Source organism: Mesocricetus auratus, unplaced genomic scaffold, assembly GCF_017639785.1.
Source record: "Mesocricetus auratus isolate SY011 unplaced genomic scaffold, BCM_Maur_2.0 Super-Scaffold_100008, whole genome shotgun sequence".
NCBI classification, from domain to species: domain Eukaryota; kingdom Metazoa; phylum Chordata; class Mammalia; order Rodentia; family Cricetidae; genus Mesocricetus; species Mesocricetus auratus.
The window spans coordinates 68,410,375-68,428,829 of NW_024429192.1; the positions used below are offsets into that span (position 1 = coordinate 68,410,375).

Below are 18,455 nucleotides of genomic sequence, written 5' to 3' on the forward strand. Positions count from 1 at the left end.
TGAGAGTGACGTCAGTGCAGGAGGCTGTCAGCCAGGACACCCTGTATGTTGTATTTGTCTTTGCTAAGGACAGCTGAGGGATTTGTGCTCTTTAATTGAAAGAGGACAAAGTGGTGTGCTTGCCTGGCTGTCTTGTCCTCCACAGCTGTCACTGCATCTTCCAGCTGTGGCACTGGGCTGTGGACCTTGGCACCTGAGCAGATAGCTCTGTGGGCTTGGACCTCATGGGAACAACTCATGACAAGGACTCACCAGAACTGCTGCTCTAAGGCATCACAGGCTGGGCTGGTGTGTTTGTCCAAGCGTGGGCTCAGCCAAGAGTCTTGCCAAGGCCTTGTCTAGGCCTGCTGTGCATACTCGGGCTCCACAGTAATAGTGGATTTCCATGTCATGGCTTTAAGGCTTTTATATAAAAAATGTGCAGTAGAGGCCTTCCTAACGAGGGGGTGATGAGGAGACGACACTTGAAGCCAGTGGTTCCGGAGCATTTTGGAATAGAGGAGGAAAGAGAGAAGATGGGTTCTCTCCCCCTTTGTATGTGTGTCCTTTTCCCCTGGCAGGGTCCAAGCAGGACTGTGCACAGGTGAAGCTCACAGGTGAAGGGACTTCCGAAAGCCAGGGACATACATGTTCTGCAGTGAAGACAACACAGAGCTTGTCTGTATACATTGCTGACTCAAAACTACCCTTACCTAAGGGACCAGGATTGGCTGAAAGATATAATCCTAAAGACTGGTTTAGTTTTCCATTCTCAGCAGACCTCTGACCAAATTATGCCGGCTTCTCATTTGCCTCTTTTGGCTTCTTTAAGCGTGATGTCATTGGTAACAGGACAGCTGCAGGAGTGGCAGCAGATGGTTCAGGGAGATGCAGAGTGTCTGTCTAAGCCTTTATGGGAAAACTCAAGACAATGGAAACCGCAACTTTAGCAGCTGTCCCTGAAATGTAAGAGTCCTGGCTGCAGAACCCAGCTTGCCTCTCCCTGAAAACCCTGGCGGGGCAGCCTGTAGGACACAAACAGCACCTTTAGGAAAAGACAGGACCAGAAAAACATAAGGTATACTTTTTAATTTCATGCATTGGTTTGTTTCCATAATCATTCTTGTTCCCACTGCTGTTTGGTACAAAGCCAGAGCCAGTATCTGAACACGACAAAGAGCCTGCGACCCGGGAGTTTCCAGGAGACAAGGGAGTTCACTTTGAGACTTAGGTACAAGAAAGAAATTCATTTGCTCTAAATCAGCAGGAACTCAAGTTATTATAATAAATAATCAGAGAGAAAGAGAAGGAGGGATGGGGCAGACATACATACATTTAAAAAAGACTCATCCTCTGGGAAGTGGAATTCTAGAGGTGGAGAGCCACTGGGGTGGTGTGGTCAAGATAACCTTTTCCTAAGAGCTTGCTCATGTGGCTGGGCCCTCTAGCTTGTAGCCACGGAGGACCATGGCCATTGGCCAGACACTAGTGACCTCCAGTGCTGTATAGGGGCCCTGGCAGGCAGGGCTGTGATTGTGCTGGAAGCTTCCTGACAGTGACCTTGCCATATGCTGAGGACGTGGCCCCTGAATTCCTGCTGACACGCCTTCGCCATGTGGCATTTGCCAAAGCCTTTCCCTGTTTCTGACAGCGATCCTCCTCAGCCACCTGTCCCTGAGAAATGTTCTGGGTCCCACCAGATCCTTCACTCAGCAGCCTAGTTCATTCTTGTTTGAACAGCCATCTGCAGTGCCAACCTAAGCCACGCAGATAAGCGAACACACACATCCAGTGGGCCAGGCTAGAGGGAGGTAAGCACGTTGGGACATTTGTTCTATGGCATCAGCAAAGAAAAACCTTGCTGCCTGGAAAGGCACTGAATCCATACTGACAGTTGAAGAGAAATCTTGACAAAAAAGTTCACATTATTCTCCCAGCATTTTGGGCAGAAGCAAGTAACGGACTGCACACCCTAACCTCCAGTTCATAGACATGGAGGAACGTGCTCGTCTGGCTCAGTTCAGTGTGGGTGAAGAGATGCCACTGGTGCTTAGTCAACTGGACTGCAGTCCCAAGGGAGAGAATAAAGGCTAGTGGCCTTGGTCATGGCATGCCCCTGTCAGCCTTGGGGACTATAAGGAGATGTCTGGCATGGTCCTGTGCTTGCCCATCGGGGAACTCAAGGTCTAGAATCATCTTTAGGAAACAGTTGTGAGCTCAGAGCTGTGTTAATAAACAATCCGCACACCAACTGCACCAAGTCATGAATGGCGCTCCAGATGCTGCCATGAGTGGCCCTGAGCTGTAGCAAGGCTCATCAGGGAGCAATACGGTGCTCAGTAAATGATACTACCCGAGGTGTGTAGTGCGGAGTCAGTCCATGGTGTCATATGATAGAGTTTTGGTTTCTGGAGAAATAAGCACGGTATATGTGGAGTAGGGCAGGAATTCCTTGGATTTGACTTTTTGTTTTTGAGACAGGGTCTCACCAACTCACTCTAGCTGGCTTGGATGTAGGCTAGGCTAGCCTTGAAATCACAGAGCTGTCTGTCTCTGCCTCTCCCAGAGCTAGGATTAAAGGAATATGCCACCATACCCAGCTAGAAAGTTTTCTTTTTTTTTTTAAGAGAATTTGATGTGGGAAGGTGATTCCTATTGAGGAGCTATGGCAGTTGACAGCTACTGGGGAAGAGAATCACTCTTTTGAGGAAGAGGTTCACTGTTAGTTTCCCATGCTCCCCCAGTGGGTGTCCCTGTACACACACACACACACACACACACACACACACACACACACACACACACACACACTACCAAAACAACAACCCGAACAAAAACATGAAGTTGGGAGGAGGATGTTCCGGGTGGGATATGCAGGGGGAATGAGTGAATATGATCATATTTCACTGTATAATGTATGAAGTTCTCCAAGAATAAAAAATTACAATGAAAAACTTTGGGATATCAGGGCATGAGAGAAAACAGTAAACCACTAATCAATGGGAACACTCCCACTGAGAAGATGTCAATGCTACCTCGTGGGGAACACTGACAACCCTGAGATAGTGACAGGAACTCCAAAGCCATCACCTCCATCACCTAGAGGAGGTTAGGGGGATGGCTTGACACAAAGGGGCCCTGAATAAGTACTAGACAGTACTTACTCAAAATGACTAATTCCAGGGTTAAGTTGGTGAAACTAAAAAGGCTTAAGGTACTCAGTCTTCAAGCAGGCCACCAAGTCACCTTACAATGTCACGTCATTGTCCTGGGCAGATCTTCCACAGTCCTGCAGCTAGCTCAGAGGTCAGGCATGTTTCAAAGTGGACATATGCATCTCCATCCCTGTGCTAAGCAATTTGAAGAGGGACTCTTACTCAGACATGATCTAGAAAACGAAAGAAAATCCAGTGCTTGGGGGCAGTACACAAATGAAACCCCTCTTGGTAGTCAGTCAAAAGCAGATGGCCAAAGAGCATAGACACTCATCCTGTAGTCAGCCACGAAGCTTGAAGTTGGTCTGGCAAGTTCTTCGAAGCACCAAGGCGTGGTAGTGGCTAGCAGCACTTGGCTCTCATGTCCCTGAGCTCTCCACTTCTGAGGACTATGATGTTGTCACAGAAACAGTCAGTCTCAGTGTCCTGGCCCCTACAAAGCAGGCTGTGGAGGAAAGCCAGGGGAGAGACTGCTTTTCCCTTCCAACCCTGCTTAGAACCATAATTCTACTCAAAAGTGTGGGTTTTATTCATGTCTTGACAATACAGTGATTGACTGGAGTCAACACCATCCCCCTAGCATGCCTATACTAGTTGGTCTAGATAAAGGTGGCCTTACTGTGACAGACAGGGATGGGGATTCAGGATGCTGATGAAGACTGAGGTATCGGGTGGGCTCCCTGGGAGGACCGACACTGAAGGACACCAGACAGAAGTTGGCCTTCTTACTTCTCTGCTGCCACTGAAGGTGGGCACGGAACAGCACAAACAGCTGGCCCTGCTTTGTGTTGGACAGAAAGAATCTCAGTTCCGAGGAGTAAGGGACCTGAGGCTGAGGGATGAGAGAATGCTGCCTCTGATGCCTTTCCCCAGCCCTGTGACTCCCCAGTGCCTCCAGCTCCTAGAACTCACATCTGCTGCAGAAGCACCTCACGGCTGCCATTACACACTTCCAGTCTTTCTGTCTTTCCCAGCGTGTGGGGCTAGCGGGCAGGAGATGACTTGCTTTGCTGTCCACGCTGGAAACTACTTCATGAGCCCCCACAGAAACTCACTGTCTGAGCATTACATCTCTTTGTCTCTACTAGAGTGCCATGGTTTTATTTTTAAGACAGCTGAGAAAGTCTATAACTTTAGAGACTTTGGAACTACTTGGTCATCTACTTGGTCATCTGCCCATTCAGGGTTTACAATCAAGTAAAAAACAAAAATCACAGTGTACCCATTGGACATCAGGGCAGAGCCCATCTCCTCAGACCATTGCTGCTGTATTCAGGAATTCAGGGAATATACCGAGGAATGCCAGGCATCCCAGAGGGCAGTTCCAGACCTTCACTAGGCCCACAAAAGTCCATAATAATTCACGGTTATCAAGAAACAGTCATTGTGCTACATCATAAGCCACACCTTCTGGTCAACAGAAAATTATGACAACATAAAATGAAACAACAAGGATAATAATGCCATAACTTAAGCTCTCCTGTGTAGTCCTGCTACAGTTCATATAAAATGGAATAATTTAACAAAACAATACTGCTTTCTAAGTTAAACATGTTCCTTTATCCTTTCTACAAGCTATAAATTATGGACACTAAATTTTAAAATCAACGACTCAACATAAAGTGTAAACAAGGGAGGGCTCAAACAGAAGACTGGCTCTACATCCCCTCCTGCTTTTCATTTTTAGATGATGCAGTCAGTGACCCCCAGTAGGGGCACCATTTCCATTGGGGTTTTGGAATGTCTTAATACCAAACATCCTTATAGGATGTGGTGTCAGAATCCAGCCAGTGTGGATTTGGCAGAAGCCTGCATTGGAGACACAGAGACCAGGCAAATGGGTGTGTACACAAATTCTAGATTAGACACCTTTAAGCCAGGAATGCTGGTGCCCACCTATAATCTAGGCCTCTTCCTGCTTCAAGCCAACACTCCACAAAGTACCTTGGGGTACTTTTTATAGCCTAGGACTCTGGATACAGGAAGAATCACGTGTTTTTGAGATACTAAAGTAATCCTAATTCCTGCTTAGCATCAGCTGTTCTACAAATTTCCTAACCCAAGTAAAGAAAACTGTGGTGATTCAGAATAAACAAAACAAAACAAAAAAACAAAACACCTGCATTTTTACAAACAGTTCTCGGTTTGCCTTTCTGCAAACTGCTTCCTTTGCCTTTTATGCTACAGTAATAGACAGCCCTCAAAGCTAGAATAAGATCATGAACAAAAATAAAGATGGTTTGGGACTGGACACTGGACACACACATGCTAGCTGCCTTCTGTGTGAATCAATATGATTCCAGTAGATAGATCACCTGGGTCCAGGGAGGAGTTGTGCCCTCTGCTTGTATAGCCGAACAGCCGCCCTGAAAAGGAAGTTTACAGGCCTGTTTTCCTAATGTCATAGATGCTCTTTTTTCTACCCCTTTATCCCACTCAGGACCCCTTCCTCTTCCTGACAGAAGTGGCCAACAGGGGGACAGAAAGGGAGCTAGTTGAGAGGATGGCACACAAGTCTGAAAGACCACACTGGTCAAGGTTGTGACAGTGGCAGCCTCTGAAAGGAAGCATTTGCTAAGAGCAAGGCTTGATGATACTGTAGACTTTCCTGCCAGATTCTGCTTAGTGGGTAAGAGCTGAAACTGCTTGCAGACATGCAGTCACAGTTCGGTTTGCTTTTCCCTCTTAGAGGAAGCACATGCCCTCCGACACTTTGGAGCCATGAGATCACTCAACTTCCAGGTCATTTCTGTCCCTAACATGGACAAGCAGTTGAATGTAATGTGGCTGCATTTCCTTTGGATTGTGTTTTAAATGCTCAGTTTGTCTCATTACAACTCTTCAAGCATGGACGAAAGACCTGGTCCTATGTTCAAGCTACAGGGACACCTCTTAGCCCCATAAATTCTAAGTGTTGCTTCTAAAGACTCTTTCCTTTTTTTTTTTGTAAAGAAATTATTGTGTCTGTGTATCATATATAGTTCACTCTTTACAATACAAAGTGTTAAAATGTCCAACAAAAATAAATATCAATGTTATAGTAGCTGGAGGATCCGGTACAGTAGATCCCTGCCATCCCTGATTGAACGCTCAGTGAGACGTAGTATCATTTGGGTATTTCCCCAGAGATTTAACAAATCTCGTGTTCCTGTCAGTGTGGCTTGTTTCTGGGATTGGGTCACTCCTTCCAGACGAATGCAGGAGGGAGGAGTCTAGAGCTGGAGAGGATTCAAGATGCCAGCGTCTTGAGAGATCTGATGGAGAGCACTTGTCACCAAGTGGCAGAGCTGTAGTTCTTGCTGGTCCTAACAGTGGCGTCAGAACATTCTCCCTCTGAAGAGTCACAGTCCGAGTCTCCAAACTGCACAGCGTTCTGCAAAGTTCAGACAAGAGGTCTTAATTCTCTTCTTCACACCTCAGTGTGGGCATGTTGACAGCCCTTAACTCCCTTCCACAGCCCTCGCTGAAGGTGAGCGGAACACTCTGTGTTATAGGAGCTGACAAAGACAAATGAGTCTGGGCCCTGTTCTTGGGGGAGCTTATGGAGAAAAGAGCTATATAAAGTTTGTAATGCTGGTGGTGGCTGTGGCAAGCAATTGTACCAGCTCCCTCACATCCCATTTCCATAGCATTCCGTGTCCCGGGTACCACGTTCTCTAAGTCCTTTACATCTGTTAGTCCAGTCTCCTCACCTACTGAAACAGATCACTTCTCACAGATTTGACAGCTATCACAAACATTTTATAGGGAAGGAAACTGACCTTTGCTGAGGTTAAGCAACTTGCCCAAGGTAGGTAGAGTAGCTGGGTCTGCATCTAGGCAGTCTGAGTCCAGGGTTTACACCTATAAGCACCACACTCTCCTGGCTCTCCACAGGCCATACCGTTCTATATAAGAAGCACTGTATCTTCTGTGCTATGGCAATGTCTCCCAGAGGAGAGCCAGGGCACGGAGGGATGGGCGGTCAGCCCATTAACAGGATTGGCAGATGGGATGAGTGGGGGTGGGGGTAAGGGGTCTCGGAACATTTCATGTCTCTGCCTCATTTGTGAGACACCGTTCTTACTCAGAGAGCCCCATGGCTACATCTCTGTATTTACATCGTGGAGGTAGTGTATATCTCATCTACTGATTGAAAATTATAAAGACCTGGAGGCTAGAACCTACTTGTGCTGTTTTTTTTTTTGTCAATTTGACAAGCTAGAGTCCTCCGAGAAGAGGAAAGCTCAACTGAGACAATGCTTTCCTCAGACTGGCCTGAAGGCTGCTCTTGTAGGGAAAAGGGGCAGTCAAAGAAACACACTCTGAGCAGAGCCAAAGAAACACACTTTGGCCCTGCAACCAGAACTAAAGAAATGTACCCTGACCCTGAAACCAGTGCCAAAAGAACATACTTTGTCCCTGGAATCAGAATCAGTGAAAGAAATGCACCCTGGCCCTAAAATTGGAGCCAAAATGCTAAAAAGGATCAGAGAAAGAAACACACTTTGGCTCTGAAACCAGAGCCAAATCTGACCCTAATCCTGTGCAAAAAACTAACCAATCCCTGAGCAGAGCTCTAGCCAATCTGAGCTCAACATTGAAATCTGACCAATCCCTACCCTGGAAGTCCTATATAAACCCTGGGTCTGTTCAGCTTGTGTCTGTTCACGCTACCAGGCTGTCCTCTGCCCTCCAGCCTGTCCTCTGCCCTCCAGCCACTCTCCTGGGTTCTTCCCTCCCAATAAACCCCTTCAATGAGCTTTGGGTGAAGATCTTCTTTTGTAGCGGTGACGGAGCAGAGGTGACCCTGGGCAGAGTAGAGCAGAGCGAGCAGGGCTGTAACACTTGCCCAGGGAACCTTCCCTTGGCAGAGTGGAGTTGTTACACTCCACTCTGCTCCCTGCTCTCTGCTCTCGGCTCTCTGCTCTCCAGGAGCAGAGCTGAACTGTAGCAACTTCGCCTGAGAAACCTCCTGCCGAGCAAAACTGCTACACTAGGCAAACATCCCCAGCTGAAAGACCCTGTCCTGCCGGAGCACAGCGGATACACTGGAGAAGCCTTTCCCTGAGGCTGGGCTGTAAGCAGCTAAGCTTACTGCAACCTGTGGTGGTCCTTGGCTGCGGAGCTCCAGGATACCTTCCTACCTGAGCTGTGTAACATTCAGTATCCTGTGACTCCCAAGTGCCAGAGGACCCCTCCATCTGAGCTGTGTAACACTCAGTATCCTTGGCTCCCGAGTGCCAGAATACCTGACCCACTCCTGTTCCATCCTGATCTGCCCGAAACGCTTACATTTGGTGCCGAAATCCGACCCAAAATGCCTACATTTGGTGCGGAAACCCGGGATGCCAACAGCTCTAGGTAAGGTTTCCCTGATTAAGTTGGTTTGGGAGAGCCCAGCCCACGGTGGGTAGCACCACTCCCTGGGCAGGTGGGCTAGGGTTGTACAAAAGAAAAAAAAAAAAAAAACCAAGCCGGGCCAGCCGTGGGAGCAGGGCAGTAAGCCGCCATCTTGAGAGGCCGCTGCTGCAGTGTCTGCCTCCAGGTCTGTGTTAGCTCCTGCCTTGGCTTCTCTCACCGATGGATGGTGAGTTAGGGGATGGAATAAACCCTTTCTTCCCCAACTGGCTTTTGGTCACAATATTTATCACAGCAATAGAAAGCAAACTAGCATAATACTCTACACTCCAAAGAACCAGGAAGCGCGTAGTGCAGTGAGGAGGAGAGGGAAACGCCCACCTCGTAGCCACGCTCCTCTGCGCACAGCTTGCCCAGGGACATCTGTGTCTTCACACGCCGGACAGCACACTCCTTGTCAGAGAGCCCGTCTGAGTGGGAGGAGATCTCAATGGGGGCCTCAGGTGTCTGGGACAGCAGGTCATCTAGTTTCTCTGCCAGGCCGTCTTCCCGTCTGTCAGCTGACTCATCGGGACTGTTCGAGTGGTCACTAGTGTTCCCTTCCTCTCCATCAGACACAGAGAAGTTCTCGGAGCTAAAGGTTGAGTATGACTGGCAGCTGCTAATACAACGGTGAGGTCTGGGAAGGGAAAATACAGACTTAAGCTGAGGAGGAGTGGCTCCCCGCCTTATCTGTCAGCCGGAGTGTTATCTCCTGCCCAAGAGGAAGACTAAGAGTCAACATTTACAGACGTAGAGAGGAGCATGGACTGAACTGTGCCCTCCCCAAATTCTCTATTATTTACCCATCTCTCACATAGGAGGTCACAGGAAGAAGGTGGCTATCTGCAAGCTAGGAACAAAGCCTGGATTAGGAACGCAATCACTTTCACTGCCATCTTGGCCTGACTGCCCAGCTTCCACACCTGGGAGAATCATGTGTTGTCCCATAAATTCCCTCGTCTGTGGTATTTGACTACAGCAACATGGACAGACATACACAAGGAGGCCCACTAGAAACCAGCAGTCACCACAAATACATGCCACCCCTCCCAAACCGGACACTGTTCCGGAGTGTGGCAGGGATCTATATTCATGCTCCTCGTGAACTTCTCTGGAAACGAATCTGATGACCTGTGACCTGCTGTGCAGGGCGACCATCAGACACGGCGTGGGAAGACGTCAGAGTTCGTTCCATGTCCCTTAGGCCTGTGGCTGAGCCAGGTGCGGCACACTTGGAGCTGCCCTGCCTCTGAACGCGGTCAGGCTGCGCGGGCTTACCTCTGTCTTCGAGGAAACTCCACTTCACTGTCCACTTCTCCTTCTTCCTCCGAGGAGTCGTCTCCACTCTGAGCGGGGGAGGAGACAGGCACTTTATCGGCTTTAGAGGCTTCCCTCTTCCCCACCTCCCATCACCTCGGACAGATTTGACTTTTCATCTGAAGGGTTTAGTGATAGCCTGCTGAGGGTCACTTCAAACCCACCCACCCACATCCCAGTAGGGTAGCCCACAACTGGAATCCTTCCACTCCAGAGGGCGAGGCAGCCCAGGCACATAGTGAGTTTGAGTTCCAGGCCATCCTGGGCTATTTAGTCAAACACTGTCTTAAAGCCAAACAAACAAACAAAACAACTGCCCAATACCAAAGCTAAGCAGTCTAAACCAACACATCCATTCAGCAGCAGGATGCCCTGTTTCCATGACAACAGGCCCTTTACCAGGGGCTAGAAAACATGCCACTTTCCCTTTGCCTGCAGGAGGTAGAGGCCCCCATGCAAGTGCCCAGAGAGGACTGACGGAGAGGAAGCTGATGAGGTCTTGGATTCAGAACACTATCCTGTAATTAGGAGTGGTCCTAGGACCTTTTTCTTTTCTGTATCAATCACTTTGCCACTAATACTACAGCCATGGGAAGACATGTAGTGTTTAAATGTCAGTGTTAAATGTGAAAACAACCTGTTCATACTCAACTCCAGAACAGGGTCACTGAAGGTATAATTACATAAGTACATACAGTCATCACTTTCAATTAAAAAAGATTCTTCATGCATTTTCCCTGTGTCCGCATGTTGGTGGGGACAAGGGGGCTCTGGCTGGGACCACGGAGATGGTTGCTGGGCTCCATGGCTGATGTGAGAGGCTGCATATGTGAACGGCTGACAGCTAATCTTCCCCATAGGGAGGACCTCACCTGGCACTAAGGGCAGGAAATAAGCCACAGGCAAGATCAACTATCATTCCCCCATCACCACAGTCCCTGCATTACAGTCTTCTAGGAGCTTAGACGGACCCACTGGGCGGTGGGAAGGATCCAGAGGTTGATGGTAATTTACATTTTTAAAAGCCAGTTCTAAAATATCACAATCTTATTCATGGTATTTTGACATGCATTTTAAAATTTATTTTTATTTTATTTATTTTCATTTTTATTTTTTTTACAATAGTTTCCAGTGAGACAGGGCTGGAGTTTGTAATCCTGATCGCCAAGATGAGCAGTTGCATTAGACCCACCCTCCACAGAAATGCATCTTGGAAAGAGAAGCTGAGTTGCTATGGGGTGTGCAGTTCCAATGAAGCAGAATGTGCTATGTGTTCTAGGGCTTGCAGAGCGATAGATGGCATCAAAATGGCAGTAGGGTGGTTCAAAGGTACATGTGACACGGAGTGACTAAGATGAAAATGCTTTAAAACTGGTCACTGAGGTGGCTACAGAACCCTGTGGGTAAGAGGCAGTGAGCCAGGCTGGCAAGATGGCTGGGGGCACAGGAATCTGCTTCCCATCAAACCAAGTTGCCGATGGTGGTGTATGTCTACAATTCTAGCATGCAGGAGCTAAGACTGGAGAATTCTGAGTTTGAGACCAGTCTGAGCTACACAGCAAGACTCTGTACCCGCAAACAAACCAAACCAGACCAAATCAACCAGCTGTCCCATGAAGTATCTAGTTGACCAAACAAGCTCATCTTACTCCCTCTTCTTCCCTCAACAGGGATGAGGAGCTGAAGCAACATTTAGGATTAAAGGTTTACCATGTTCCAAAGGCTTCTCACAATAACCTCTGTAGAGACCTTAGCAAGGCAAGCAAGCATTAAGCAGGCTGCATTCCAGACACCATTTTAGACGCTCTCTACTTACTCATCCCTGTAGCCTTCAAGTCCACCAGCATGGCAGGGTCCACTAATGGGCCCTTTGCACTGACAGTGGTAGATTCACAGGTGCTAAGTGGACGACCCTGGCTTTGAACTGCTGACTTCCAAGCTTAGATCTCCAACACCACAGAGGACTGCAAGGCAGCCAATGGGGAAGACAAACAGGTTTCATGGTTTTAAACTAGCTGGGTCAAGATGGCTGTTAATGCTATGTTGTAGAGATTATTGGTGCCCAGGGAATTAAGAAGCATGGGTTTTAAATGACTACGTAGCCAAACAGATGCAGGAATGTTGGGGTGACAGTTCACTCTGTGACTTCTACAAGACCATGTTTGCCATTGTGCTCACTCCATTTCCTAAACTTCCTTGGGACGTCCCTCAAGACTGGAGTTCTAGGACAATAGTTTGCAAACATTTTGACTATGTCTTTCATATATGGTTGTCCCAGTCTCCCAGGTCAGTAATCCCCCAAATATCCTCCCTGGCCAGCCTCTGGAGCACTGTGGAGGGAGAAGTCTTTAAAGCAACAGAAACATCTGAAACATCTGATTTTGGTGGCTCATCCTTTTCCAAAGACACACCAGTTTTTTTTTTAATGTTTTTGTTTGTTTGTTTGCTTTATCTTGTTTTGTTTTATTTTTCGAGACAGGTTTCTTTGTAGCTTAAAGCCTGTCCTGGAACTCATTCTGTAGACCAGGCTGGCCTGCGAACTCACAGATCTGCCTGCCTCTGCCTCCTGAGTGCTGGGATTAAAAGTGTGCACCACCACCGCCTGGCTGGCACACCAGTTTTATAATGTGTACCACATGATTGACTCTGATGTTATTTGATGGCAGTGACACAGTCTACTCTTGTCATACCTTACCTTTTGAAGGGGTCTTGTCTTTTGAGGTAGCACTGGGGGTGTGAATTGATGAGAAATACCAGACTGACAGCCATTGAATCCATTTGCCTCCATTCTCGTGGAGCCCTGGGCGTTTCCTGAAAGAGGATTGTGTGCTGGTGAACTTGAATAGTCTGGGCTGTTTCCCACTGGCTCAGTGGTGGGAATAGCTAAAGACCCAGAATGCTCTGGCCTGCACTGGAGACAGGGATCATAGGCTTCTGTCTGACAGCATCCCCAGGGTCCGGTTTGCTCAAGATCAGAACCCCTCCAGCAATCGGCCGCCATGGCTGTGGAGATGAGGTCAGGGCTGGAGCCAGGCATCTGTCTTTGAGCATGGTTGCTGAGTGGACTCCGCAGGGCTGCTGCTGGGCCGAAATACCTCAGGTTATTGGCACAGGTTGCGATGTCCTGCCCATGTATATTGAGTCTGGGATGGCGGCTCTGAGGCAGGGCAGAAGCGGGTGGCTGGTATTGCTGCTGGAGGGGATTATGCTGATGCAGAGGCTGGCACGGAGCCTGAGTGTGAGGCAGGTAAGGGGGGTGTGGTGAGTCTTCCTGGGTTGGCTGGCTTTTCAAGATTGCTGCAAAGTCACTATGGCTGCCTCTACTATTCCCTCGGCGGTGACGAGGTTTGCTTCGATATCGGCTCTTGCTGCTTGAGGTGGACATTCTGGGACTTCCAGACAGAGGGGATGCAGTGGGAACCACTTCTGCACTGGGGATACCTTCAGATCGTAACAGGTCTGGCCTGGGAAGAAGAACAGACTTGTTTCAAACACATCAAAACATGTTTAGCATTCATATTCATCAGTGGCCCTTATGTTATTTTCAGGTGACAACAAATTCTGTGAGGTTGCTATTATTAAAAAAACAAAATCAAAACAAGGGCTGCACAAGCTGCCACAGCAGACAGTTGCTTGGCTCTTATGGTGGTCATGGCAATATGTAAGCAGAGGCTGGGAATTAGCTCATGATGTGGTCGCTAGTGGTTAGGATTGTAGTAGTTGTGCTATGTTAGAATGCTCACTATCCACACAACCTTCTAAAGCATTCTTGGCACGCAGGAAATAAGAAAACAACTGACAAGTGGGACCTCATGAAAATAAAAAGTTTCCATGACAAAGGAAACAAGTTAATGTAATGAGGGGACAGCCTTTAGAATAGGATTAAAATTTCTGTCACCTAGAAATCTGACAGAGGATCAATATGAAGATACACAAAGAGCCCCCAAAACAAACAAGAAAATAAATGACCAAAAAAAAAAAAAGGCTAAGGAACTGAAAGAGCATCTTCCAAAGATGCTCAGTCAGCAAGGCACTTGACACAGAAGCTCACGGTAATGAGTTTGATCCCCAGAACTCATGTTTAAAACAAGAAGCCAGGTGTGGTAGCATGGTCTTATAACCCCAGCTTGGGGGTGGGGCTGGTGGAAGTTAGGGAAAAGGGGAGGCAGAGACAGGTAGATTCTGGGGACCCACTAGCCAGACAGCCTAGTCTACTTAATGAACTCCAGGCCAGTGTGAGATGGCCAGTCTCAAAAGAATAATATGGATGCCATCAGAGGAACACCAGTCAAAAATGACCTTTCCACTCCAAATGTACACACATACAATGCACCTATACACATGTGCACACCTGTGTACACACACACACACACACACACACACGCACACACACACACACACACACACACACACACACACACACACTGAAGAAACATTGGTTCACACTTTTAGCCACCAGGGAAATGTAAACTAAAACTACTTAGAAGTTCTTTCTCACCTCATTTAGTGACTATCATCAAGAAAACAAATGACACCAAATGCTGGCAAGGATGTGGAGAAAGGAACTTATTTACACTTGATGGGAGTGTAAACTCGTGCACCACTGTGGAGGCTCCTCCAAAAGCCAACACTAGAATTACCATATGACCTAGTTTTACCACTCCTGTGCATATATCCGAAGCACTGCGTGCCACATCATAGAGATACATGCACACACATTTCCCGAAGCTCTACTCAACAGACAAGAAATGGAGGCAGCCTACACAGACATCAACAGAAGAGTGCATAATGGAAATGAGTTACACATGCACAATGGGATTTTATTCAGCTGCAAAGAAAAATGAGATTATGAAAAATTCAGGGAAATGGATAGATCTGAAAAACATATTAAGTGAGGTAACCCAGGCTCAGGAAGATAAACTCCCCGTGTTCCCTGTCATATGTGGATCCCAGCTTCAAATGTAGATAAATGTGTTTGAATGAACATGTGTGGAGGTCAGGAAATTAGAAAGATGCCCCTGAGAGTCAGGGGGAGGCTTTCGGGGAGAGGAGTGGAGGGTTATAGAATACATCTAATACGAGTCTGGAGGGGAGAACATTAGGGGTAGAAGGGTGTAAGCAGGGGTGGGGAGCACAGAGACGTGTGGTGATATATTATTTATGATTTATTAAAGCTTGCCTGAGGATTCTGAAAGCAAAGTCAGTCACAAACTATAGAAGCCAGGCACACACCTTTAATCCCAGCATCCAGAAGCTAGGAGGTGGTGGTACACACCTTTAATCCTAGGACTCGGGATTAAGAAGTAGACAGAGCTCTGTGAGCCAAGGCCACTCAGATTTACACAATAGTGAATCAGTCTAAAAGAGAATTATAGCTCACACCTTTAATCCCAGCATTAGGGAAGTACATAAGACAGAAGCAAGGTCTCAGAGAGGCATTCATTCTCCAGCCACGCTGAGGAGAGGTTACAGTCTGAGGCTTGGTGAGAGCTCATGGAGACAGGATTGGCCCATTCAGCCTGAGGCAGAGGTAAGAAGCTAGTGGCCAGCTGTTTTGCTATTCTGATATTCAGCTTGAAGCCTGAACCCCAATATCAGTCTCTGGGTCATTTTATTAATTCCTGTTACAGAGACGGGAGGTAGGGAAGAGGAGACAGAGGACAGTTGTAGGGAGGGTCAACCAAATCTCAGCATGTATGAAAATGCCATAAAAAACCTGCTACTTTCTAAGTTAATACAAATTTAAAAGATAAAACTACATTTTAGGTTAGCTGGATGGTGGTGGGGCAACCCTTTAATCCCAGCCCTTGTGGGGCAGAGGTGGTGGATCTCTGAGTTTCAGGACAACCAAGGCTACACAGGGAAACCCTGTCTCAAAAAACCAAACCAAACAAACAAATAAACAAACAAACAAACCCCAAACTCTTGGCTTGTGTTTCTCCCTCCTATTTTCTTATTGCACTTGGTCCAAGTCTTGCAAACCGAGGCTCAGGACACTCTCTCTTTACAGTAACCGGTCTGGGATGCAGCCACTTCCCTGGCATTTGAAAATTATAAGACTCCACAGCAATTGGAAATTGTAAAAAGGAGTGAAAAGGTACACTAAGATGTTTTTGAAGGTGCGAGGCATTGAACTTGGGGCTCCATACAGCTAAACATATATTCTACAGAGATGTAGCTTCATTTTCTATATGAGATTAAACCAACATAAAGCAAATGTTATAAAAGGGTAAAGAAGCCAGGCATGGTGGCACACACCTTTAGTCCCAGGACTCGAGGCAGAGGCAGGTGGATCTCTATGAGTTCGAGGCCAGCCTGGTCTACAGAGGGAGTTCCAGGACAGCTAGGCCTACACAGAGAAACCCTGCCTGGAAAAACCAAAACATAAAAATAAATAAATAAAAGGGGAGAGGATGATCTCCTAAAAATTAACCCCGGCTTTTGAACACCATTGCCCTAAATGTGATTTTGCACTATTTTAACTTCACAGTAGGGGAGTGATGGCATGTGCTTTTTGGTTACCCTAGCTACTTAAAATAGTGAGGCAGGAGGACATTGAGTTTGAGGCCAGTCTGGGCGACTGCCTAACAAACAAACCAACAAAACGAGTCATACAAATCCCATGCCCACTCTACCCATGAGGATACCACAGTTGAAAGAGACCAAGTGACATGGCCCAAGTCACATACTTACAAAGCAGACTGGAGTTTCAGCCCGGTCTGACTGTCCCTGGTGCATACTTCCCTGTTCTGCATTTGGTGCTAAAACAGAATGCCTCAGGTGGTAAAAATGAGACTTGTGGGGTCTGTGCCATGCTCTCTTTCCTCTTCCTACTTGGTTTTTATGTACACCCCATGCACTGCTGGCGAACTACAAAAGGCCACGCCCACCAAATCTGAGCCTGCCCTTTTCCAGGTGTCCCCATTTATCTGAATGCAGATGGATGGGTACAGTTGTCTCACCGCTTAGTCTGCACTCCAGCCTTGTGAGACACACCCTTCCTTTTCATGAGTTTCTCCATGGCATTTGGGTGGATTATTGGACGGACGGGGTGTCGTTTGTAGGTCCCAGGATACTTCTTTTCCACTGCTTGCTCTCGTCTGTGGGACAAAGGAAAAAAAACTCTTTGGTTTTGGTAGACGGAAAGACAGGACAGAGATGATCTAAGACGGTGACCGTGTGCTGGGAGGCCCTGCTGGTCTGAGGTTTCAGTCTACCATGGCCTGGCTGCTCTGTCTAAGCATAGCAACAAGGACGATTCCTCTGCCCCAAGGCACCCTGTTCTCTACCTGACCTCATTTGGTGACTGTCTGTCTCTATGTCCAGATGCCTGACTTATCTCCAGTGTGACCCTTGCTGCAGTTGACTGTAGAAGCTTTCCTCCTGCTGCCCATATGGTAATTAGACATTGTTCTAGGAGTAATATGATAGGACCATGCTTCATTAAGACTTGTACTAGGAGCTTTATGATAGGAACTTGCTGTTTAATGCAAATTAGGGTATGCCCCCACCACTGTCCCAGCCTTTGTATCTCCCCTCACTCTGGAATAGAGTTGAGCTGAGTCACTGAAGTCATATCCTGGAGAGCTATCTCTGTTGTGCTCACAGGCTCGTACAAAGCTCTCTGTTGTGGCCTCTCCCCCTTGTTCTCATGAACTGGGGGCCAACAGGCCATGAGGAAAAAAGGGACCCCTACAACTGTGGGACCAGAAAATGCCCTCCTAATCCCCTACCTACTGAAGAGGAAAAGCAGACTCTAATCAGGAGGTTGCTAACCAGAGCACTGTATTAAGCATCCTCTACAGAACAAGTGGACACTGGGGATGTGGCTCAGTGGTTAAGAGCACTTTGCTGCTTTTCCAGAGGACCTGAGTCCTAGCACACATGTCAGGTAATTTATAACTGTCTGTAACTCCAGACCCAATGTGGCGTAGAACTAAACAGAGTTCTCAAAAGATGAAACACAGATGGATGAGAAACATTTTACAGAACTGTTCAACATCCTTAGACATCAAGGAAATGCAAATAAAACCACTTTGAAATTTCATCTTATTCTAATTAGAACATCTAAGATTAAAAAAAGAAAAAAGAAACCAAACCAAAATCCTCCCAAAGGTAAAGGGGAGCACTCATTCCCTGCCGCTGGGAGTGAAAACTGGTATAACCACTGTGGAGATCAGTGTGAAGCTTCCTCAAAGAGCTAGAGCCAGATCTGCCACATGACTCTTGCTCCACACCCTACTTGAGAGACACCCACTCATCCATGCTCGGTGCTGCACTACTCAAAATAACTAGGAGATGGAAAAGCCCAGATATCCACCAACTGATAAATGGTAATGAAACGGTGTTACATTTACACAATGGAATACTATTCAGCTATTGCGAACAAATGAAATGGGACTCGGGAGATGGCTGAGCAGTTAAGGGCACTGGCTGCTCTTCTAGAGGTCCTGGGTTTGATTCCAACACCCACATGGCAGCTCACACCATCTATAACTCCAGTCTAGTGGTTCTGATACCCTCTTCTGCCCTCTGTGGTTACTCTATGCACATGGTGCACAG

The 18,455-nt window shown here is 47.3% G+C and overlaps 1 protein-coding gene across 2 annotated transcripts in view; it reads right to left on the minus strand.

The window, feature by feature from the left end:
- Positions 1-1,053: 1,053 nt before the first annotated feature.
- The window catches only part of Map3k13 (mitogen-activated protein kinase kinase kinase 13), a 140,425-nt gene continuing 123,023 nt past the window's right edge, over positions 1,054-18,455 (minus strand). For both annotated transcript variants that reach the window (XM_013114502.3, XM_040751057.1), the window contains 5 exons: positions 16,856-16,993; positions 12,589-13,357; positions 9,855-9,922; positions 8,916-9,213; positions 1,054-6,567 (listed from right to left, as the gene is read on the minus strand). In XM_013114502.3, coding sequence (XP_012969956.1) covers positions 6,466-6,567; positions 8,916-9,213; positions 9,855-9,922; positions 12,589-13,357; positions 16,856-16,993 — 1,375 coding nt within the window. In that variant the 3' untranslated portion in view covers positions 1,054-6,465. The remainder of the gene's footprint in view (positions 6,568-8,915; positions 9,214-9,854; positions 9,923-12,588; positions 13,358-16,855; positions 16,994-18,455) is intronic.